General features: G+C 37.8%; 1 protein-coding gene across 10 annotated transcripts in view; it reads left to right on the forward strand.

Moving 5' to 3' along the window:
* ATP11B (ATPase phospholipid transporting 11B (putative)) overlaps nucleotides 1–24,763 on the forward strand; it is a 64,989-nt gene that overhangs the window by 3,006 nt on the left and 37,220 nt on the right. For all 10 annotated transcript variants that reach the window (XR_005952779.1, XR_005952781.1, XR_005952780.1 and 7 more), the window contains exons 2-10: nucleotides 12,133–12,249; nucleotides 13,048–13,137; nucleotides 15,004–15,084; nucleotides 19,274–19,381; nucleotides 19,513–19,641; nucleotides 19,766–19,869; nucleotides 21,075–21,122; nucleotides 23,875–23,939; nucleotides 24,494–24,575. Coding sequence is in view for 7 of the 10 variants with exons in the window: in XM_041405695.1 (XP_041261629.1) it covers nucleotides 12,133–12,249; nucleotides 13,048–13,137; nucleotides 15,004–15,084; nucleotides 19,274–19,381; nucleotides 19,513–19,641; nucleotides 19,766–19,869; nucleotides 21,075–21,122; nucleotides 23,875–23,939; nucleotides 24,494–24,575 (824 nt within the window). In the remaining 3 variants the exon portion in view is untranslated. The remainder of the gene's footprint in view (nucleotides 1–12,132; nucleotides 12,250–13,047; nucleotides 13,138–15,003; nucleotides 15,085–19,273; nucleotides 19,382–19,512; nucleotides 19,642–19,765; nucleotides 19,870–21,074; nucleotides 21,123–23,874; nucleotides 23,940–24,493; nucleotides 24,576–24,763) is intronic.

Genomic DNA, 24,763 nt, shown 5'->3' on the forward strand with positions numbered 1-24,763 from the left:
TTTCTTGTTTTTCTGAAACAATTCACACCACCATAGCAGAGACAGTTTATCAGTTTTACTCCATCTAATGCTGCCTCATCCTAAATAAGGTGCATGGTAAGTCATTAACTTTCTAGTTAATGTGATGTTATGGAATGTAGTTAATAGTTGGAAGTATTTAGGTTTTAGTATTGAAAAAATAAAGAGCAAAATGGAGTTACAATTCATGGCTTTGAGTAAAATGCTATGATAAAAACAATCTTTGGGCGGGAGAGATATCTGGGTTCCAGCTCTGTTACCTTGAGATCTCAGAGAGCAGTAGGCATGTGGATTTGGAGGGTTGCATAACGCCCCAGGCACAGCCAGCTCTGCTTGAAAAAAGCAACCGGATAAACAACAGTTGATAGGAAGCATCATTAATATTCAGGAATAGCATAGTGTGTTTTATTTGCATTTCCAGATATGATGGGTTAGACCTCATGGCAAATCTGTGTACCTGGTGCTTTTGTGGCTGCCACAGTCGAGTTTGTGCAGTACCAACACAAAAGGAGAGTACAGTGACATTTGTAGCACCCAGGGACTTTCTGTTCCACTTCTCCTTTTGGGGGTTTATGGCAGCATTTGGGCTGTGCTGCTCTCTGATGGTGCATATGCAGTGCAGGAGCTGTTGCAGTGCTATTAACAGAATGTACTGACACCTTCAGTTCTCTGGCAAGGAGGTCTCTGAAAATTGTGGTAGAATACCCTTGTATGTATGATTTTAGCTACATAATTTTAAATTGTTAGTCCTGTCAGTTGGAGAAGGAACTCAGGATTTCTCTTCTATTGCTGTTATGAGGAGTTTGAGCCTTTTGAGCTGTTGTCTAACAGCTCAGTAAAGTCCAAAGGATTCTATATGGACAAAACCTTAAGAGTTGCTTGTCTGGTTCCTCTTATATTAATGACAAATCAAGACAAGTGTTGAGCTGGATTTGGCTGAGTATCTTTGCAGTTTAAGGACCTCAATGCTGTAGTGCACAACAGCTTTAATGCTGTGGAGAGCTGGGTTTGCGCAAATGCAGTTCTCTTATTTTACTATAAATCAAAGCTAAAATCTATGGATTAACTGTCAAACCTAGTTACCAGGCTATTTGATTTATTTCGTGGTTATAAGAAGGTTCAGATTGGGAGGGATGTCAGGAGTTTATCAAGTCCAGAAGTTCTCCATAGGCTGCATTGAGGGGTGATCACTGGGAATGTTTTTGACTGTCCTGTGTAGGTAGTGCCTGTCACACCTCACACCCTCCACAGCCAGCACAGCATCTGTAGGAGTGTTCATCTTCTAGATGTGTTCTAATGAATTTTTTTTTTACTAATAAGGGAATGTCCTTAAATAGATGAGCACGAGAGGATTGGATGTCTGGGATGGGATTTTTTTTTTCCTTTCACATGCTGGTTACTGTTAAGATGTTCTGAGAGGACAGATGGTATTTTGTAATACCTTGCAGTTATTGGCATTGTGAACGAGGTGGACAGCATTTATTTCATTGTTTGCACTGACAAGTGTGTATTATTTTCACTTAATCATTTTACTGAATACAGTTCCTTCCCCCCACACCCAAATTCCTTCTGTTTTCTGAATGTCAAAAGTACTTTAAACTAATCCAGTGACTGAGAATCTAGCTTCTGAAATCACCTTGCTATTCTGGAGTACAATTTCTCCCCCTCTTATTTGTCAATGAGGCCTCTTCCCCTTTCTGGCTAAAGCTAACTAACTACTTGCTATTTTATGCTAGAAAAATAAATACGTATTTGCTCAGAGAAGTTCCTGGGGTTCAGACTGCACAGTGAATACCTTCTGAATTATCACTGAGGGATCAGCAAGGTGCGTGTTGGAACAGCCCCAAGGTTGCATTGCTTTGCTGGAGTAGTTTGAGAGCTGGAGGTCAAGGCCTCCCCTCCTGTAACTTAGCACAGGAGCAAATGTGGCGCTCTTTTCTTTACTAGAGATGTACTTTGATCTGCTGGACTAGTGCTCCCATGTGTTAGGGTCTTTTAACCTTATTTTCTCTTTGTATTCTGTGGCTGCTGAGGGCTGATACATTTGCAGCACAATGTGTTCCAAAGCCTGCAGAACCTGGCCCTGTCTTCAGCCAGCTGTCTGCTCCAAATGGAGACATCCGTTGTGTCCTGTGTGTAATTCCTAAGTCTAGCCTCATGAAAATTAAATCTAAGAATTGCATACCAAAACATAATCAAACCAGTCCTGACACTGATTCTTTCTAAGACTGTTTTAAAAATGGGAAGATCGGTGTTGTCTGATGTGCTGCCTTGCTGTGAGGCTTGGGTATTTGACTGTCTCTTATCCCATCCTCTTTTCTTTTTTCTCCTATCCATGAGCTTTTTAAACAGCAAATTTCTGTTGTGCCAAGTTTTCACTTATCACTCAATAATAGGACTGTTTAATTGACTGTATGATATTCCTGCACTAATGGGGTCCTGCTCCCTTAATAGTTTCTGTCTGTTTATGGTTTTTATGTGACTAAGGGAGAAGAGGGAGAAAAATAGAATTTTGTTAACAATGAGCAAAAACGAATTGTGTTCTGGTCAATAGGGAGTATCTGCTGGGATGGGTGAAAGCTCTATTTACTGCTTAGAGATTGTTTCTGCACTCAGTGGAAGGTAAAATTTGTAATCTAAGGCAAGTAGACGTGCTGGATTTAGTAACATTCAACATGTGTTTTGAATATCATTGGTATTTGTTTTTCTAGTTTTAAATGGGTTGTCTGACTTCATTAAAATTGACATTTGCTTTCCTCTGGGATGGAGATTCAGAAGTTATAAAAGAAAAATATAACAATGTGTTTAAATTTCATTAAAAGCGTCATGACTTGTGACTTTCACTGACGATCTGCTCTTGCTTTTTCTTGACTGTATTGTGATGTGCTGAGTAGTTATGACTGTTTTTGTAATTACGTCACCAGGAAAAGGTTTACCTCTCAAAAAAATCCTTTAGTTTCTAGCACAAAATCTGTTTATTAAGCAAGCAGGTAAGAACTGCAGCAAAATAGATGTGACAAAGTGTCTCTGTAAATGCAAGGTCATATCTTCTAGCAAAACACAGGTGACATATTTGCAGCTAGACTTTTTTCAACCTCTTTTCACCTGCTGTTCACAAAACCACTTAGCATTAGTGCAGACCATGGTAGGAAAGATAGAAAGTGGGACTGAGAACTACACTGTGATTTAAAAAACAAACGCCTGCAATTCCTTGGCCTCCCACACGCAGTGACTTAAGAGGATTTTTTTTTTCCTTGTTTACTTTGAGTAAAAATAAGTCTGGGAAAGGAGAAATTTCCTGTAAATGGGAAGGAGAGATAATGATGCTGACAAAAGGCAAACTGTTTTTATCCTGAAATGTTTTACTAGAGGAAGAGGTTTTAAATGGTTTATTCCCCAAAATACATTTTGTCATCTGTTGTTGCATTTTGTTACTCCTTTGCATGTTTCTGTGTTACTTTGTGTGGCCGTGCACATTGTTGTAGATATTTACATTTCCGTTTGGAAAGAGAACTGCAAGAAAATGGAAAGGAAGCTTAAGATTTAGTAAGCTTTAAGGATAGACTAGTCTGTACACATGTCTGAAAGCAGGGCATTAAACTGACACTTAAATCATAAATCGTGTTCAAAATGGAATTAGAACTAAAAATGCTGTTGGGTGGATGCAGTAGACTCACAACTGTAATGTTTTGCAGAGCAGGCTTTTTCAAAGCATGTTAGAAAAAGAGCTAGACAGTTCCAGCAATGAACTAAATTCTCTTCCTGTGAAATTTGTTGAGCAGCCATTGTCAGCAATTGTCAGTATAATTTTGTCACACATTTTGAAAAAGCCTTAAGTTTTATTATTTAATAATGATTTTGGGGGAAGATACTTTTGGAAAGGGTTTGTTGTTTTTTGTTCTGTGCTGAAAGAAAATATGAATTGCACTCCAGTGTAGGAGCTGATTGGCATAAATAGCTATTGCCTGCTAGAACAAATCCAAATATTGAAAACAAGGGTTTCCCATAATGGCTGTGTGAGTAGTCCAGAGCAGGAGCCCTTCATGCTTGTGTAAAATACTTTTATAAATGATTCTTCAAAGCAGAGGGTAAACAGCATTTCATTTTAAGATAGTAGTGTATTTAGTATGCCAGTATGTGAAGGAATGTATGATTGCTCTGTATTTTTCCTGTCATAGACTTGAGAAATGTCATTTTGTTATGGTGAAATTGCTATCTACAAAATTTGAGCTGCTTTCTTGCCTTCAGGGAAAGTTCATAGCCCGTCACAGATTTGAATGCTTTATTTAATAATAAAAATCTGCTGTAAACCTACTTAACAAATGCTGAGAATGTACAGAAAGGATACACTTGGGGGGGGGTTCTTTTTCTGACATCCATCCTTTGGTCATTAGAGGTATGTGAAGGATTTGTGTGTTAAATGTTTCATTTCTTGCATTGGTTCTGTATTTCTTAGTGTGGCCTGTTTAGAAGCTGCTATTTCTATGGTTGATTATTGCAGAATTGTAGTGCTTTCTGAGCTCTCAATTCTTATTTTATAAAATGTGATGCTCTGTAGTTGTCTCCTGATGGGTGTCTGAAGTCACCCTTCAGCTTTAAAAATCTTGCCTATCTCCTTTTGTACATGTCTGACAGGAAGATGATATTGTAGACAAAGAAAGCTAATTCCTGGAGCCCACAGAGGAAAACTTTTAGTTCTGAAATTAGAACTGTGTGGTTGGAACTGCAGAGACATCTTCATTTCCATGCTCGAGCAATGGGCTGCTTTGGGACCATGTGGCAAAAGACCACATTTGGCATTTTGGACTACAGACACTGTCAAGCTTCAGTGTCTCTTCAACTTCTTGGACTTTACAAAAAGCATTTTATTTCAAAGAAAAAAAAATAGAGCACACTGACTGGCCTTGAAATGTAGCTTAGGAGCCACTAGCCCTGCTTTTGGGATTGAGGCTTGCTTCTTAGAACCTGAATGTTGACTAAGTTTTTTCCTTCACTGGAGCAGAAGACAATTTATTGTAGAGTCTCTTTTTCCAAAAAGCATCTGAGCAAAAGTTATTTATGATCTGTGTGTCTGACAGGGAGCATCTTAAAATGAAGCAACGGACAAAGAATGTATTAGAGGCATTTGGCTGGTTAAGCACATTGAGGCAAGAGGATAAGCCCCATCCACCCTGGCCTTGAACACTTCCAGGAATGGAGCAGCCACGCGTTCTCTGGACACCCTGTGCCAGGGCTTCTGCTCCCTCACAAGGAAGAATTTCTTTTTTTTATCTAATCCAAATCTGCCCTCTCAGTTTAAAGCCATTCCCCTTTGTCATATCACTATAAGAACTTACAAACAGTCCCTCCCTGGCTTTTGTGTAGGTCCTCTTTGGTTACTAGATTAATAAAGTGAATCTTGGCATTCTGTTGAAGACAGTTGTGAAAGAGCAGCTATTACAAGGTCTCAGGTTTGTATTATCATATGAAGTCCAAAACGGATTATGCTTTGTAAATACTGTAATTTGGATTTCAGGGGAGGAGAAGAAAGCCATTTCCTTCATTGATGCAAGTTGGACTATTTCTGAATTAAACAATTTACCTGAATCTCCGTTCGAATCCTTTGCTGCTAACAGGAACTGGACATGCCATAGCAGCCTTCGAGAGTGCTCTGTTAGAAATATTGACTTGCCTGTCCAGCTCATTTTTCCTTTCTGATTTTATTGATGTTACAAGACCACTCTGTTTGGCAGTGACCTGAGCAGAGGAACTGGTGTGGGGCAGTATGTTAGCAGTGAATGAGGCCAGCTTACCTTGCTTGTTGTGTATGCAGATAAATAAAGAGAAGATAGGTGATTTTTTTTAATTTTAAGGGATTTTTTTTAATTTTAAGGGGATTTTTCCAAGTTATTTTTGGTGGGCATTTTGACAAAATAGTATGTAAAGTAAGAACAACTTGAGCTCTGTGTGAGCAGGACTTTGAGGCATGCACCAGTGCAACTTTTCTTACTGCAGCACTAGGCGTATTTTAACTTTGTGAAAGGAAGGGTTATTGCCTCGTGATTTCACAGACCTTGTTACCTAGAGGGTGTGTTTTCACAAAAGAATGTAATCTTGTTGTAGGTCTTTTAGGACCTTTAGGAGGTTACAATGTGATTTATTATCAGATATTTTGAACAGCTGTAGATACAGTAAGAGGGAAGAGGAAGTTGCACATCGTGCATTGACTTTTAAGTAGTTTTATTTCTTTAGTGCTGTGGTATTTAAAAGGGGAGGTACAAATTGCATGGCACTGTGTACACATCAGGGTGCTTCAGCTGATTCACTATTTTAGTTGTTAGAGCAGTGTTTAAAATTGCTGTGAGAGGCTGTTTCTTCCTTCATGCTAACCTTTGATAAGGCAAATTCAGTTTGACTGCTGCCCAGTTACATGACTGAAAGAATTATTGGCTGACTATATGGAGTACAAATTTACACAGACTTCTGAAAATGGGCACAGAGTGTGAATAGATCATCTTATCTGACAGAGGGAAAAGTATTCTATGTATATTCAGAAGAAAATCCAAAGCAAGAAAATCCATTTCCTCAAAACACCTTTAATCAAAATATATCTTGACAGCAGTGTAATAGCAGACTTTTGGGCTGTCTGCCAGGAAATGTGCTGTTCTGCTTCTGCAGCCATGATCAGTCAAGTCACTTCCCTAGGAGAAAGGCTTTCTGGGACCACGTTTTCTTCTGTTTATTGGCTTTATTAAGTAGTATGTGATATTCAGAAAGGTTTTAGGGTAACTGTTGCTTTTTTCTGTTGTGTTCAGTGTGGGTTTTTAAAGGAGGAAGAGGCTCTGAATGAGACTTCCTTCTTTCAAACCCCTTTCACTTTTCAGTGGTCACATAGCAGAAGTTCCTTTGGCAAATATAAGTTTGGTTTTTCTTCCCCCTCTGTAAAAGCTGTGAATAATGAATGAGAAACCCTGGGAGATATTAAAGTATGCTAAGTTTATGCAAGTCATAAGCAAAAACCACCTGGCAGATGATTTATGATTACCAATGCATATATTGCAAAGCTTGATAATGAAATTGATGTGTTGCTTGCTGATCTCATGTCAGTAATCCTTGCTGAAAGGTCTGTGGATTTCTGCTGTCTTGCCTAACAGTGCTGGGAGGGCATTGGTGCACACTGCCATACCTTAATAGTGCTGTTGAAGTGTTAAGTCTGGCAGTAGATGTCTATGTTACAGCAACAGGTTGAGTACAAAGGCATTTTTTTCTTTTCTTCCTTTGAGCTTGCAAGTGTTGGGAGGGTCTTTTTTTAGTGCTGATCCTCATTTGCTTCCTGTGCTGTTGCCTAGTTTGTTATATGTGTTATTAGGGCTTCCTCAGCAGCAGTGTAAAACTCTTCTTTTGAGGGGAATCTTTTTATTATATGATCAGAAAACTGGCATGATATATTAAAAAAGCTGGGGAAAACCCCCCAAGACAAAACCAAAACCACAGACCAAAGTGGGAAAATGGATGGATCAGTTTTCCGTACCTGATGGCCGATGGGCAGTTCTCCAAGTACGGTGGTTGAGATGCAGACAAAATGTAGGCTAGAGTTGTTTGGGAGTGGCTGTTGAATCCCATGGCTTTCATGAAATAAATTGCATAAAATTACAGTTAAATAGTTCTCCTCAGTTCCCCGGGATATGTTTTCTGTGCTGTTTTAAAGGGGCCTAATTTACTGCACTGTCTAACTTTTAGAACAGTAACTGCTGAAGAAGTTTAGTGAAAATTACTCAGACTTTGCTTACAGTCATTCAAATTTATAAGAAATGAAAACTATGAATCACTTCTTTCTCTTTCTTTTTTTTAAGATTATTTTCATTTGTGCTTTATAAATCAGCTTGACTAGAGTATCTGTGTACTGTATATAAGTGGCATGCTTTTAGGCTGTTTTTAAAACCAAAGTATTAAGTTCATCTGGGTGCAAAACTTCTGGGCAAGTGTGTAGCAAAGATTAAATGAGAGCTGTATTCCAAGGGTAGATAATGCCTGGTTTGTATTGGTAAATCATTTGAAGAACTGAACTTTAGACAATAAATATAGATTTAATTTGCAACATGAAGGAGAGAAAAATCAGGTCACTTCATCTTAAGGTCAAATTTTATTTAAAGGGGATTCATGTAATATATATGCCTGTAATACACCTGGTCAAGAAGCCTTAAATACCAGGTCTTGTCATATATTCAGCATTATTTGTCAGTCAGTGGCAAATAGTCAGAAGTCAGTGATCTGTGCACTTGGGTAGAAATCACTTCACTAGATAACTGCAGGAAAACTAACTTTTTTTGGAAAGAGATTGGTGACAACTTAATAATTTTGCAAGACTCTAATTTAGGGTTTCTCTGCTCATGCTGTTTAGCTGCAGAAATCCTTTGACAAGGGCATGTTACCCTACTTTTGCAGCTGAGTTGGAGAATGACGTTAGAGAGAGAAGAACTGTCTATTAAGTGAAATTAGGAAACAGTGTGCTTTCTGCACCGCTTTGCTGGCTGCACAGAGTCACTGTGGAAAATCCCTTGCTGGGCAGAAATTTGGACGAGTCAGTTTAGTGTCAGGAGCAGGCTTTGTGACCAGCTCCATAGTTAGAGTACAGTTAAAGATGTTTCAGCTCTTGAACAATGAAGTTCAATGTCTGTGCAGAATTTTCCTTGGAGAGATGTGTAATTAAAATTTCTCTGGAAGATCTGCTTAGTTGTGGTCTCATCAGCTAATTATGAGAGGGCAGGGTTGTTGGCTAATTTCAAGTGATTTTTAGTAGTTATAGTCATAAAACTTAGGAAATCTGGTTTTTATTCCCAGCTCTGACACTCACTTCCTGCTGTGACTACAGCCAAGCCACTGAGGTTGTCAGGGATGTGTCCTTTTCCAACCCAGCTCTGACAACTGAGGGGTTTTTGTCCCCTTGCCTGCCTTGCGTGTGCACTGTGATCTGCTGACTGCACAGCTTCCTGCTTTCTCCATGGCAAATGTCAACAAAACAGAATTAAATCTCTATAGACTGCAAATTTAAGCTGCTTTAGCTCTACAACTGCACCTGTAAACTTTTATGGCCTGAGATTCTGATTTATTTGGAAAGTAAAGTTCTTGCTTTTAATCATCTGAGCCTGCTTCAGCAGAGGTAGTCATTCTGATAGAAGTGCTTGTGCAGTGAGGCTGGAGTTGTACAGAGGTCTTTACTCTTCATCATAAAATGTCATCATACTCATCAACCTTCAGGTGCTCAGATAGTGGCCTAAAAAGGGCATATAAAAAAATTCAATGATATCCTAGTCAGTCAGTAATCTTTGATTTATCTTTAAATAGTGTTCAGCAAGTGACATGCAGGTTAGCATTTATCACTGCCAGAAAGAAGACTGCAACTTGTTTTCTTTGCTCTTTGTGGTTTTTTTTCCTTGCTTTACATCTGTTTGATTTAGAGTGGAATTTTTTCAGGCTGTAGACTTTCCAAAGTGAGGATGTCTGGCATTTTGTGAGTGCCAGACATTTTCTGAGATGTAGAAGAGAGCTGTGCATGAAGTCTTACTAATTAGGCACCTTTTTTCTTGCTTGAAAAATGCTTTTATTTGTGGCATCTTCTGGATTGAAATAATGTGTCACTAATGTCAGATATCCAAAATGCTTCTGCTACAAACACTCTTCTCTTTAAGTTTTGTGTCAGCAGTTAACAGGTACATTTTTTTTTTCATCTTCCTTTCATGCTTGTATTTCTTTTCTAAAGCTGCAAACAGTTCCTTGCATTTTGCTTTTGGTATCCTGTGTATTTTTTTCCATCCTTTCCCCTATCTTTGTCTCCCTGCTCCACTCTTATCTTTAAACAAGTTTTCACCCTGGAGCATGTGACTAGACCAGCCTTCCACTGCTTGTCATCTAAAGTTTATTCTCCTTCAAATCTCTTTGAAAAATCCCCCTTCCTTTCTTTCTCCCTTCATTTTTCTGGACCTCTTTCTTTCTAAAGCAGAATGTTTCTGTAGTAATGATGCCAAACACAAATATTTGTATGTTTGAGAGGATTTTTAAATTATTCCTTTACTGTAAAATGACACCATCCTGAATGTGAACATGCCTAATGACCTGCATTAGAGATATTAATGAATTAAAAAAAAATAATGTTTGGTTATACCAACCATTTTTTATGTCAGTCATTGTGCTCACTGTTCATCTTCTGTAGTTAACTGGTAAAGAAGTATCTTCTGGAGTTTTGTGAAGTGTCACTTTTTATTTGACATGAATAAAGCTCTGAGCCTCATTCACAAGTGGAGCAAAACAACTGTAAATGCAGTTTCCTCACCTGCAGTGGTAGAATTGATAATGCCCTTTCTAGCAAAGGACGCCACCAGTTGTCCTTGCACTTGGCATCAAAGAACAAGGAGATTGTGTAAACTCTGCAAGTTGTTCTAAGATTAGGAATGTGTGTGATGCTGATGGTGGAATTCACCACTTTGCAGACAGTCATTGACTCCAAATCAAACAACAGTTCCAAATTTATTTTCACTAGTTTATTTCATATGTAAAAGCTTTTTGCCTTTTTCTTTAGTGGTCTTCTTGGCCTATTATCAGAATTACTACTGTTTGGTTGTGTTCTGCCATCACCTGCTTCTCTGGGTCAGAACATTGTTGCTAGGAGGGGTTCTGGTGAGTCATGTAGCCCCAGGAAAGGCTCAATTAAACATAGACTTGAATGACCTAGATATAAGCCCTTGTGTTACAGACATTGCAACCTTTCCTCGTGATTTATTTTGGTATTTAATTATCCTTTCCACAACAAAGGTATTTGTTTGCTTTCCAATACTCAGACTTAAGTTTTCTTACCTGCAGCTTAACCCTGCTTACTTCTGTTCTTCTTTGGCCTTCAAAGCACCCATTTTCTCAATGGAACAGTCTTCTGTGTCTCAGGAGATTTACTAGGATATCCCAAGTTTCCTCTCCTCCAGGCTAAATTACTCTAATTTGTTTGCTCTTTGCTTTTTAGATTGTTCAGCCTTGCGTTATATGTCATGTTTTCAGGATCTCTTGGGGCTCGTGCTGCACTCCTCTGGGTGCTGTCCAGTTGGTTCACAGTTCTTCAGCTGTGGCTCCCACTCTTCCCACTCCTCCTCCAGTCTCCTCTGCACTGAAGGCCTTTTTCTCAGTGGGGTGACGTGGATGACTCATGTCTAGCCTGTGATCTCTTATAGCCTTTGACATTTTTTTCCAAATTCCTTTACGGGCTTTTATTCTCTTTTTCTGGATGCAGTTTCTTTGTGCTGGATCTTTGTGTTCTGTGCATCTGGTTGGTCAAGAATTTTCTCTTACTTGGTGTTCTTGCAGTCCCAGGGTGGTGTCATCTGCAGGTTTAACACTTGTGTTCCTCTTCCTCTTGAAGAAGCAGATGATGAAAACACTGACCATTAGACCTGCAACAGGGCTTTGATTCCCAGGGACCTCACTCAGATCATCTGTTTTGGCAGGAAATTATTGATAAGTATTTCTGAGTATGCTTTTTCTTTTTTCCTTCCATGGGTTTGCTTTCACTTTGGCACCATATGAATTGGTCATAGTGGCAGGAAATGACATTTGAAATGAGACAAAATGTTAGTTCTTGGAGCTAGAACTTGTTAGGAAAAATACTGCTGTCTGGTCAGATGTATATGCTTTTGGCTTTTCTCTGGTGAGAATCTTTTCAAAATCCAGTTACCACAGCATAGTAATATAGTTTGTATGTTTTGACCTTTTTCTCAATAATCTGTTTTTATTAGGGTTACTGGAAGCATGGTTATGAGGTTTTGTAAATTATTTCTGTTTCTTCCTTTTTAAGTTTTGCAGGGCTTCAAGTTTGCATGGTAGCAAGTGTTCTCCAGCACTGAGACAGGGTTTTTTCCTTTCATTTTTTTTTCAGAATGAGTACACAACCTCAAAAGTAAGATTTTGGATTTTTTTTCCCCACAGTTTTTGAAAACTGTCTGGACACAGCAGACTTCAGTTTTGTACACTGATTTTCTTTACTCTTTGAAACTGCTGTTTGATATCCAAATGTCTTTTTCCACAGAATTTTAAAAAACAGCAGTTAACAAAATCAACTTTCTTCATTACCTCTTTTTTTATTTTGTGTTATAGGGTTTTGACCCACCGCATCAAAGCGACACAAGAACTATTTATATAGCAAACCGTTTCCCCCAGCATGGCCATTATGTTCCTCAGAAGTTTGCAGACAACAGAATCATATCATCCAAGGTAAGGTAATCAATTTGTCATGGTAAAACCACTTGATATGTTACTTAAGAAGTCGTGGCAGATGTGCATGCCTGTATTATGTCTAGTGGTGCATATACAATATTCCAAATGAAACAAACTGAACTGTTTTGAGGGAAAAGCTGAGTTGCTTCTTGTGTAGTTTGTCTCATTCTCTCACCCTTCTTTCCTCAAAACTCTAGTACAGAGCAATTAAGCAAGTTGGTCAGGCTTTTTGAAGAAAAGTACTTTTTCATCCAGTGTTACCAAAACTACTTAAAAGGCAGGATGAAGCTGGGTTGCTTCTTCTTCAAAATAGCCAGATTGAAAGCCAGTACTCTGCATAAAATAAATCAGCAGTGGACTGCAGTTGCGGATTCCCTCCCGGTGTGTCCTTGGATTGAAATCAATAGATCTGATGGTGGGGATGTGCCTCATTGCTGTAGTGTTGAAGGGAACGTTACAGCTGCAGGAATTAATTTCTTTCCTCCTACCCAGGACACAAGCAGCCAAATTACTCCAGCTGCCCCTGTCCCAGTTGGAGGAAAACATTTTAAACTTGGCCTGTAGAGGAGATGCAGTTGCTACCATTGCTTCCCTGCTAGCTGTACTTAAAACAGAAGGAATAAAAAAAAAAAAGAACAAAAATTGGATACAGCAGCAAGGTCTGGGGGAGGGGACCTGGGGAATGAGAACATTTAGGTTAGGAGAGTTCAATGGGAGCAGAACTGAATTGCACTGAAAAATTGTGCACTGTGTTGTAATTATTCATCTCTCTCTCTCCTTTTTTTCCCCCTTCAGTATACAGTGTGGAATTTTGTTCCAAAAAACTTATTTGAGCAGTTCAGAAGAGTAGCCAACTTTTATTTTCTCATTATATTTTTGGTTCAGGTAAGTTGAATAATACTCAAGAAATTGCAATTTTTGTTACAAATTTTGCCACTGATTTTTGTTTAATGAATATAACTTCTCTACTTATATATTCTGTCTATAAAAAGAATACTCTTCCAGTTTCTCCAGGAAAAGAACATGAATATAACTTTAAAAATAATTATGTCCAAATTTGAGTATTATGCTTAGGTTTTATCTTCATGAATGCTAATGTATTTAAGTGTGCAGTGGACTTCAAAGTCCATTGCACAGTCAGCAGAGGGATTCAGTTTTCTGCCTCCAATACAACTTTAAAGCTCTTAAGAGAGTAATGAAATTCCAGATATGCTGCTTGTCTGTGTGTCTGCGTTCTTGAAACAGAACAGCAGAAAAGTTGAAGTCATTTTTGTTCATTTGTTAGAATGGAATTCTGTTTTTATTCAAACACGTTTTGGACGTTCTTTAATATCTAATATTTTTCTTTTTATGAGGTTAAGATGCCTTTTAAAGCTGAGCACCATGGTACCTTCCCTGTCCTATGAATCTCGTGTGGCCAAGATGCAGTGTTTGTCATTACCACCTTTTCCACTGGGGATGGCAGAGCTGGGGCAGGGTCTCATTGTGCAATTTCAACTTGCAGCACAGTCCAGTCCACGTTGTTCACCACACATGTGCATGCCCAAAACAAGGTGACAGACTGCATTTTGGTGACACGAGGTGTGTTGTGGCTGTGTGTCCAGCTGCACGGCAGGCAGAGGATCATGGTGTCCTGGTGAAACATGACAATTCCACCGGTACAAAACCTGCTTTATTTTCATATATGAGCCTCTCTTGAGAAAGAATGAGAGAGTACAGATGGCAGAAATGCCATGATTAACCCTATCCAGCCAAAAATCAGATGCTTTTGGTAGGATTTTTCTTGGTTAGTATGCTGCCAAGCTGAAATTGTGGTGCTACCATTAAAGAACAGGCAATATTACAGGCTAGGTCTCATTTTTGTTGTGTTCTATAAATTGTCTGTTTCAGTAAAAAAAACCAACCAAAAACCTCCTGTGTGCATGGTAAAGTGGCATGATCTGTTTTCTCTGTGAGGTTCTTCCCCAGTGATAGAGTAAACTTCATGTATGACTTTTTTTTCTTCTTTAATGATTCCCAAAGCAATGCCATAAGTCTCAGGTAAAGTGGATCTGATCAATGTCTGTGGTTTGGAGTAGTTCTTGTGTATATTTCCTTTACAGCACTTGACCATGTTGATTTTTCCTGCAGAAGAAGAGAACCACTAACATCCCCCCACATTCAGAACCTTAGTGTGTACACTGCACTTTTGGCATGTCAGCAACAATTGCACAAATTGTAAAAACCGCATGTTAACTTGGGGCAACCAGAAAGGTGCAGTCTAAAAAAAGTGTTCTCTAATACCTAAAGCATTGGAAATTACTGTTCTTAACATTATTTTCACTTCTGAAGTGGATGATGTTATACTCTACATTGCTGGTAAGCAGTAGATCATATAGAGTGTTGAAACAGCTTCATGAAATGTAGATTTCCTTCCTTTCTAATATGCTTTTGAATTCATTTTTCTAAGATGAAATTAATACCTTCCTTTTGGTAAGGACCCTTAAAATTGTCACATGCTTTAGGAATGTGACTAAGGCTGATCTGTGCCCTAAAACATTTGTTTGCATCATTACTGATGTATATTTTAGTTGTCAGAAACTGAATTTTCCTTGAGAAATTCTGCAGGACTTGAAGTAAAATGCAGTAAAAATACTCATAGATTATAATAAAGAGTTTGGAAAACAGTCATCTTGCCTTTTTTTTTTTTTTTTTTAAGTACAATTGTAAAAATGAAATTTGGACTAATTTTCATATTTTCTTTTCTTTTAGCTCATGATAGATACCCCTACCAGTCCTATTACCAGTGGATTGCCATTATTCTTTGTCATAACTGTGACAGCCATAAAACAGGTAAAGGGGAAAAATCTGGCAGCATGAAGTCCTACTGAAGTAAAGTTACTTAACAGAGTCTGACCAGGATAGTGCTTAGATACTAAAAATACATAAAAATGGTGTCATTTTTAGAAACTGTTTTGGGTTTAATGCTTCCAGTTAGATGCCTGAGCTTCAGCATTTGGTTGGTTGTCAAGCACTCGGTGACTCACTGCAGTACCCTAAAATGGACAGTGGATGACTGTCAGGCAGCATTTTTGTCTAAACATTACATGTCACTTGTTATCAGACCTTTTCTGAAAGCTCCTCACTTATTCCTTTGGCACACCTCACTGCCTGTTAGAACCAGTCCTCCCACATCACACCCTGAGAATGGAGCTTGGGCAGATGAAACTGATGCAGGGTGTGTTTGTCTGTAGTTAAAAGGCAAATTTTGCCCCAAGGGGTAAGTTTTCTGGTGTAAAATGTGTATTAACTGTGATTCTGTACCAGGTAAAAGCCCCTGGTCTTCTTCGGTCGCATAAAACATTTTGGAGTGTTTGATAGCACTTAAAATAAGAAAAATCTTCTGAGTTTAATAGAAATCTTGTTCCAGCACCATATTATATCCTACTGAGACCTAGAGCCTCTGGAATCAGGATGTGAAAATAAAAGAAAAGAAAAAGAAAGAAAAAAAGGTCTTCTGTTTTCTTTATGCCCTTAAAGCAAGAGGAGAAAGAAACAAGCTCATAAATAAAGAAGTGATCTGGATAAAAATTATAATCTCTTCTGCAGGGAGGTAATTTTCAGGAACTGTCCTCTTCAAGGGATTTGACAGTGCTGTCGGGAATAGATGCAGCCTCGCAACTGAAAAATAAGCAGGAGACTGTTTCAGAGCTGTAACCAGAATTTCAATTTGTCTTCTGTGCCAGAAAGACCCAAAGCCACCCAGAAATAGGGCAAAAGTAAAAATAGTTCTAGCTTTCAAGCAGATAGAAAGGTGTTTGGGACTGAGTGGTTCTTAAAGCTGGAGTAATATTTGGACTAATATTTCATGTTGTTGCTGTGGAATTTGTATATGTAGAATGCCCTAATCCTATTCAATTGCAGTTGTTACCATCACCCTCAAAAAATCACATGTTCAAAAGCTATAATCATTTGTAAGCAGTGGATAGTGAAACTGTGTGAACTAAAAGAGTTATGAAGCAGAGTTATGAATATTAGATCCTTCCTTCCAGAAAGAAGTTAGACTTGTATAAGTCTAAAATAGTCCAAAATATTTCCAAAAAATGTTTCTAGATGTCCAATCTTATACTGGGAAATTTAACTCCCTTATCATCAATTTCGAAGAACAGAGATTTTGTCATTCCTTCTGGAAGCTTCGAATCATTCATGACTTCCGAGGCATTAAGAGATTTTCTGGTTGTCTCAATATCTCTGCAAGGACTATTGGAACCATCTAAACTGATCTAATGGACTCTCATGTTTCTCCTACTTGCTGCAGAGGAAGTAAGCAGTATTCACAGGCTGTTATCTGGGACTGAATTGTGCTATTTCCAACAGGCTGCCATCAGACAAGGGAGAAAGATAAATCTGTTGGATTGCAGAGGGAAAAATCCCCAGTATTGCCTCAAAATCAGTTCCCATTTTCTCTAAACCAGAAGTATAATAGGAGCAGATCTTAAGGAAAGAACCCCTTTTTTAAAACTGTGAGGCACTGGTTTATACAAAGTTACATCAGGATAAATGTTAAACTATAATTTAGTATTCTCTCAAAAGATGAAGGGGAAAAATAGAAGCATTAATCATATGAAGGTTTGAGAACCTTAGCACCGGATGGAAAAAGTCCCCTGTCTTCCAGAAGACTGGTGAATGTGGCACCTCTTGCAAACCTCAGAACTCAGCCTTGTTTTAATCTCAGCCAAGGGGACAGAACTTTTTCTACTTGGAAGTGTAATTGCACCTAGGTCAGAAGAAGGACATACAAGACTGCAAAGTGATGCAGCTCATGCTGTGTCATTTTGTCTGTCTTGTTAGCCAGGGCACTTTCCTCCTTATGCCTCTGAAGATCTTTATGCAGTCCTTCAAGGAGTTAAAAGTTAAATAAATAAAAACAAAACAAAAATTAAAAAACAAACAAACAAAAATACAACAAAATAAAGATACTTCCCTAAGAACCTTGGGAAACAGTGCATTTTAATAAATTCATAGGTATTTAGCTGAAGAAACATAGACATTTACTTGCTGCCAGGTAAATAATAAACAACTACTTTGCAGGTTTTGATTAACTATAGACTTAAACTGAAAATGAAAAACCTACTAGTGTAAAATGCAGATATTTTCTTAATTACATTGATGCAGTTATTGCAGCAGGACTTCAGAATATAATTTGAGGGATTTTAATCTTTAGTTTATTTTTTTGCAAGTAAGGCAACGTTCCCTGTATTCCTCTTTCATGTTTCTTTTTCAATGTATTTTTCCAATGTTTTCAAGCGAGGACAAGGACCTCTCAAAAATGCTGCAGTAGGTAAACTTGGGGGGAATTTGAACTGACCAGACTAAGTTGGCTCTTAAGAATTCCCTGGTGTGAGGTGTCACCCTTGTGTTGGAGGCAGGAGGTGTCAGATGGAGAAAGCGCTGAAATCTGTACTTTCTAAAGAAGGTAAATTTCAGTTCTTTGCCAAATGCCCACATTGCTCAGCTGTTCGGGTTTGTGAGACAAATGCCCCAAGGTTACTGGATGTTCGTTAAATCCCTGTTTTCTTCTGTCAGTCACCTTTAACAGGGAGCTGTAGGTACTGACTCTTGCTTTTTCATACTGCTTAGGAAGGGTTCAAGAGTCATACTTAGGGACTTCAGGATTCTGATGTCTCAGTATCTCTCTGTATGGCTGCTATTACTGCACACTTCTTAATTACTGATTTTGAACTCTTTGGCATATAAAGCTCTTTTCTTTTCCTCATTCCCCCTCTCCATCTTTCTTTTCAAACACAGGTAGTGCAGTTATGCTGTCCTTATTCATTTGTGCAAGTAACAGTGGAGATGTGTGAAGATAGAACTACAACACTATTTTTAACGTGCAAAGTTCATCATATAACTTTTCCTACAAACTCCAGAACTCTCTTACTTGCATCTGCATTAGTATTTCTTGTACTATGACATTCATATAATGTTTGTAGGATGAGTTGGGATTATGCCAGCTGTTTCATACAGCTGCCTTCTTCTGTCTGCAGACTTCCAAGGAAATGTTTTTAACTCTTTCACAGAAAAGCATTTTAGGAAGCGTTTTCTACAGAAAAGCATTTTAGGAAGTCTCTATTATTGCAGATCAGTTGCAGGAGTCTTGCCAGGTTGTAAGAGACATTTGAACTTCCTGCATGATTGATCCATTTCCTGTGCTTGCTAGTGGGGCTTTCCAAACAGTACCTAGACATGAGGATCAGAAATTAATATGCTATTATGATCTAATGTTGTTAGATTAAACAAGCAGTGGATTCATACTTTAGAAAATAGGAGGGGAATAGTATACTTGAATTCACAATCCTGAGTGTTTGCACGTGTGTGCATGGGATAAAGGGTGCCTAAACAAGTGTGAAGTAGCAAGTAAAGAAAAGCTGTTTAGTTTATCAATTAAAAGCTCAGACTGTTGCTGCAGATTGTTCCATTAGGACTTATAAAGAACAAAAATCTTCTCAGTCATCTCCTTTTGCTGGACAGAGCTGATGTGTCAACAGCATGTCATACAGAATTAAGTCTTGAGATTCCATGCATGGGCTGTGGCAGTAACTATAAGAAATGTTATATGGTATGACTTGAGAAAGTAATTTAAATCTGTTACTTCTGACAAAAAAAAAGGAATCCACAAAGGAGCCTGAGGAGTGACTGTTCCGGTTTGGTGGTGTATTAATCCATATAGATCAAAGATTTATTGAGTGCTTGGTCAGCTGATCCACAGAAAATGTCACTGCCTGTTTGTTTTGAGAGAACATGGGACTGTTAAGTTTCCACCACTTCTGCTACTTTATTTGCCTTTACATGTTTGTGTAAAGTGACAAAATTAAGAAGTTCACAGGTTCTTGAGTAACAGCTGGAACAGAAACTCAAGAGAAGTTAGTAACTGTATTCAGACAATACAGGAAGTAGTTCGAACACTTGCTTAGTAGATTAAATTTAGTCTATTTTTTTAGTTTTCTTGCTTAAAAAGTAGATTTTTATGTGTTTTCCACAGGGCTATGAGGACTGGCTACGACATAAAGCAGACAATGAAGTCAACGGTGCTCCAGTTTATGTTGTTCGAAGTGGTGGCCTTGTGAAAACCAGGTCTAAAAACATTCGGGTAAAGGACAAATTGAGCATTTTCTTTCTATTATACTCTTGTTTTATTGCTAATCGTTGTGGTTTGGTAACAATGCTGAAATTAATTCTACCTTTTAAACCTCTTTGTGTCTTTCTGATCTATGTTCACAGGTGGGGGACATTGTCAGAGTAGCCAAAGATGAGACTTTCCCTGTTGATCTGGTGCTCCTGTCATCTGACCGAGTGGATGGTTCATGCCACGTTACCACTGCAAGTTTGGATGGAGAGACCAATCTTAAGGTCTGGGTTACTTCTGTGAAACAGGATGTAGTTCATTTGTGGTGCTATTTTTCCTTCAGCCTGTTGAAATACCTGCCCTGCTGTCTGGTAGACCTGTAGTAACCCATTGGGCACTGTTTTACAGACACACGTTGCAGTCCCAGAAACAGCAGTGCTGCAGTCTGTTGCCAACCTGGACAAACTGGTAGCTGTTATAGAATGTCAGCAGCCAGAAGCAGATCTATACAGGTATCACTTTATTAGTAAATATTTTGAAATTAAATCAAAATGAGGTTTTTAATGCTCAGAATGTTACAGATTAGGATTAAAATAGCTTCAGACATCTGCTTGAATTTCAGGTTTTAATCACCAGCTTGTGTTTATACATATGTACTTACTGAAAGCTGCAAGTGACAAGTTAAACTTGTTTACTTGAGTAGTAAACCAGACATTATAATATTTATATTTTTTATTTTAATTGTGTGCATTTCAGTTCTAATCATTAAACTTGTTTCTAGATTTTAAAGAATTAAATGGCCTTCAGTCTGATCAGGTTGAAGAAAGTTCTATAAGGTTCTGCTGGAGATTTCAGTATTATATAGGATATGTTAAAGTGGAATTGACTCAAGTCTAATTCTAAGGATATGTGTTGCTCATATTTATTTCACATATGCTTCAGAGAAGGTTTGAGCTCCATTCTTCAGCAGCAAAACCTTAGTTTAAAAAAGGGATATCCGAGTGTGCTTTAACATCAGCAAGCAAGGTCGTAGACTCTGTGAAGCAGCATCATGGGTAGCAAAAGTTATGTTCCCATCCAAGTTTCTTCTGAATTGTATAATGGAAAATGGTAGCTATGAAGTAATAGTTTTTAAAGTCCAAGTATATTCTTAAGTAAGCTTGGAGATATTTGAGAAATATTAGGTATTTTAAAACTAAGATACTCAGTTTGAACAGATATTCAAATATTTGATATTTAGTAAATTAAGGTACAATCTCTATATAGAAGTTTGTATCCCTTTTTGTGGCTGGAGTCATGCTAAATATGTGTGTGTCAGATTTTTAAATGTGTAGTAGATTGGCTTTATTAAATGGAAAGTTTCTGTTTCTGGTGGATAGTGTGCAAACTTACATTTGTTGAGGAATTATTTCTTACTGAATCATCAAGAAGTCACAATCTGTTTTAAATGAATAGAAATATAATCTTTTGTGGTAACTAATCAGAGTTAGTAAGTTTTCTCAAATGCCTGTTAGTATGAGGGATAAATGTTTCTGTTGCTAAATGTCTCTTGTAAAATTACTGCCAGTTTTGCCATATTGGTTTAGTTTGATTGTTAATAAAAGTTGATTTATTTTTTACTTGCGAACTCTTAATGAGTATTTTATAGATGTAGAGAAGATTTTTATATTTTTGAGTCTTTATGTAGATACTTCTAAGACATAGCCATCTTTTATAGATTTGTTGGAAGAATAACTGTGAGTCAACAAGCTGAAGAAATAGTACGGTGAGTAAAATTGTATAAGATGATTATTTAGAACATGTGGAGGTGGTTAAAATCTTGACCATCACAAGAGTTACTGTTGAATATATGAAAAGGGGAAGTATTTTTATTAAAAGTGTCAACTGCAGCTGCATACCTCAGATGGAGATGAGAAAAAATGAGTGAAAGAAGTTCATTGCTACTCAGATTTACAGATTTAAAAAAAGAGTTCTAGAAAGCTTGGCTGTTGCGAGGCAGGTAATTTTTTTTGCACTGATAATCAGCTGGTAACTTTGTTGTTATTGTTAATTAAAGCATTTATTGATCTGAAGCAATTTCCCCTGATGTATTATCTATACTACAACAGATGCCCTGTCATCAGGGGCACTGAGAAGCAGTTTTTGTAGTTGAAATCCCTAGAAATTCCTGGTTTAACAAAGCCTCTTCTACAAATTTGTAATTTTTAGTATTTATTTCTAACTACAGCTGGACTATGCAGATAAGTGCTTACATCTGTTATAGGCAACACAGCTGTGTGCACATAATCATGGGCTCACCACCTTTCCTTGTGCAGTCACAGCAAGTAACAAACTTGCAATTACAAAAATAAAGATGTGAAGCCATTTACAGACTTCCATCTAGACTTCCTGGAAAGATTTCTAATTGCTGTGGGTTGGTCCCAGCTACCAGTGAGGCATCCAAACAGCTGCTCATTCAATTGCCACCACCACAACAGGATAGGAGAGAAAACAGGAAGGACAGGAGTGAGAAGGATCATGGTTTGAAATAAAGACATAGAAATCACGCACAAGAAATTGCTAAATTTTCAGAAATATTTACTGTTCAAGTTTAGTTATTTTATCTTGAGAGTTGTTGATTGTTCAGCTTTCAAAAAAACTTTGTCACCTCTTCTGAAAAGGTGAAGTGCTGTGTGTAAATTTATCACAGAAACAAGTAAATCTGCTATGGTTCTTTCACTCCTCTAATGTGCAAAATGTTTCTTTTACACTTTTTTTTTAAGTGAAATTCCTACTTGAATATTAAACGAGTACTGTTTCCATGTCGTATCTGCCTTCAGTCTGAGGAGCTGAATGTCTCTCAGTCTGAGACTGGCAAACATCTGTCAGCTTTGGATGGGAGTGGCATGGAGTTCAGAGTGAATCGAGGAGTTTTCAGTGGTTTTGCAAGAAATGTGGAAGTGTAGCAGCCAGGTCACTTGGCCTCAAGTGCAGTGGCTTAATCACCCTTACCAAAAAGCCTCACCCATGCCACCCCCAAAAACCCACTCAGCTGTTTTCTAAGGTCACTTCTGCTACTTCATTGAGAGCTTTTCAGAATGCATTCCTGCCAAGCTTGACAGGTGCAGCTTTGATATAATCTATCAAAATAATTCAGTTAACAATGTAAAACAGAGCTGTTTTAAAGGGAGGTGAAAAAAATTAATTGCACGTTCTGACGACTAGGGGAGCTGTATCTTCTGGCTAAGTTAAACTTGTCTGGTCTGTGTTGCACTGATTCAGGTTAGGTATTTTGGATTTGTCAGGCTGGTTTTACAAAATTGAATCCAGAAATATAAATTATGTTTCTTATATGAAGATTTTAAATGCTCAAGCATTTAGTCACTTTTAGTTCAAATTTTCACTTAAAGTCTGAGTCTAGCCTAAAATATTAACACATGTATGTTTAATTTAAAGAATCCACCATAATCTGGGTGTATAATTGGTACACATGGTATTTGTGATGGTTACTGTCACATTTGCAGTAACATTTAAGTTAAATTCCTGACTGTAGGAGGTGGATTGTGGGTTTGGCTTTGGCTCTTTTGAGTAACTTCGGGTTATACTTTCAAAGGGACTTCAAGTATAAGAGCTTTTTTTATCTAATAGTGATCATGGCCTGCATGTGGCACAGCTAAAGGAAAAGTAGGGTAAACCCAAGGGCTTGCATGCCAAAGCACTTAGCATCTGAACTTTTAATTCGTTTGTTTCTACCTAATATGTAGAAACATAGTCTGCCCACTGCAGTTGTTAAATTTCTGCTTTCATTTGAAGTAGTGGAAATAATACATTTTTTTAAAATTTCAAACCAATGCTGGCAGTTTCTAAAGATGATAAAGCTGCTGCAGTAGAACATATGGTTCTAACCTTATATTAACCTTGTTTCTAATTAGAGCCTTATTTTCACAACACTGCTTATGGTGAACTTGGCCAAAGAAATGAATGTGTTATTGTATCATGATAGATGTGAGGAAAAAACATCTGTTTTACCTCCTGAAATTTTATCTCTGTGTTAGGAAAAAAAATTGGCACTGCTGCCATGGTATCCATCTAATTGTTTCTTTCTTTGGTATGAATAGCTTTGAACTTTCTAGATCATTTCAGTCTGACAGAGGGATAGAGGATTGGTAAATTAGCCAACCTAAAGCAGCACTTTGGGTGCACTGTGAGCTCCACTGATTTCTTGCCTGCTTCTTTCCCAAGTACTTGTGGCTCTCTCTGAAGCAGCCATTTGGAATATTTAGCTCAGTCAGTAGTTATGGGATATGGAACAGTGGTGGGGGAGTGTGGCAGTGACCAAGGGAGACATGAAAGGAAACAGAGAGCTCTGTGGAGATGTGTGGGAGGTGTGGTGAAAGGGGTAAGATCACTGATTGAGTTGCTGCATTGGGAATTTCTAGGGGATATAGGACAGCTTTGCATAGGAAACTGGATTTCAGTACTTCTCCAGAATACAGAAGAGCTGATGTTCACATGCTGATATGTCTATTTCTTTTTAGACCTCTTGGGCCTGAAAGTCTCTTACTTCGTGGAGCAAGATTAAAAAACACTAAAGAAATATTTGGTTTGTAGACATCTAAATATTTAAAGAGTATTCTCTTCTTAAAGCATGTTGATGAACTGTGTTTTAATTCTACTTGCACTGAAGAAATTGTAATACTCTTGCTGACTGTTACCTGAGGGGATATGATCACAGATGAAAGTAATGATATTATGCTGAAGAACCTCTGAGGATATAAAGTTCCAGCTCTGCTCTGTGAAAATATTTGAAGTGGTTTGATAAAGGAATAACTTAACTTCAATGGATAAATGACTGTTCTTACTGTTACCTATTGTTGAAGGCTTTCTCCTGAGATTTACCATGCTGATTTCCATAAAATACATATTGAAGAGCAGTACAGTCATAATAATGAAGAGTGTTAAAGTAGGTGTTAAAATTACTTTAGTAGTACTCTTTTGCTACAGAAGAGGCTTGCAAATAGTACAAAATACTGTCTCATAGTAAACACAGAAGTAGTACCATCGTTTGCTTTTATCCTGTATCTCTCAAAATGAAAAATTCTGCAAATTGTATTTATGCAGAAAATGAAATCTGACTCTTACCCCCTTCCTTCCCAGGTGTTGCTGTGTATACAGGTATGGAGACAAAGATGGCATTAAATTACAAGAGTAAATCTCAGAAACGGTCAGCAGTAGAAAAGTATGTTTATTTTCTAATATCTCTTTTATTTGTAGAGCTTTAACTTAGTTTTTCCTGTGTAGACATAAAACCCTGGTGGTCTCATCATTGAGTTATAGGCAAAGGGAAGAGAATATTAACTGCCTTGCCTTCAAAAGGAAGCTATAAAGATAAAATCCATTTTTGATGTTACATTCTTTAGTAGTGTA

The sequence above is a fragment of the Onychostruthus taczanowskii genome, unplaced genomic scaffold, assembly GCF_017590055.1.
Source record: "Onychostruthus taczanowskii isolate IOZ18803 unplaced genomic scaffold, ASM1759005v1 scaffold24, whole genome shotgun sequence".
NCBI classification, from domain to species: Eukaryota; Metazoa; Chordata; class Aves; order Passeriformes; family Passeridae; genus Onychostruthus; species Onychostruthus taczanowskii.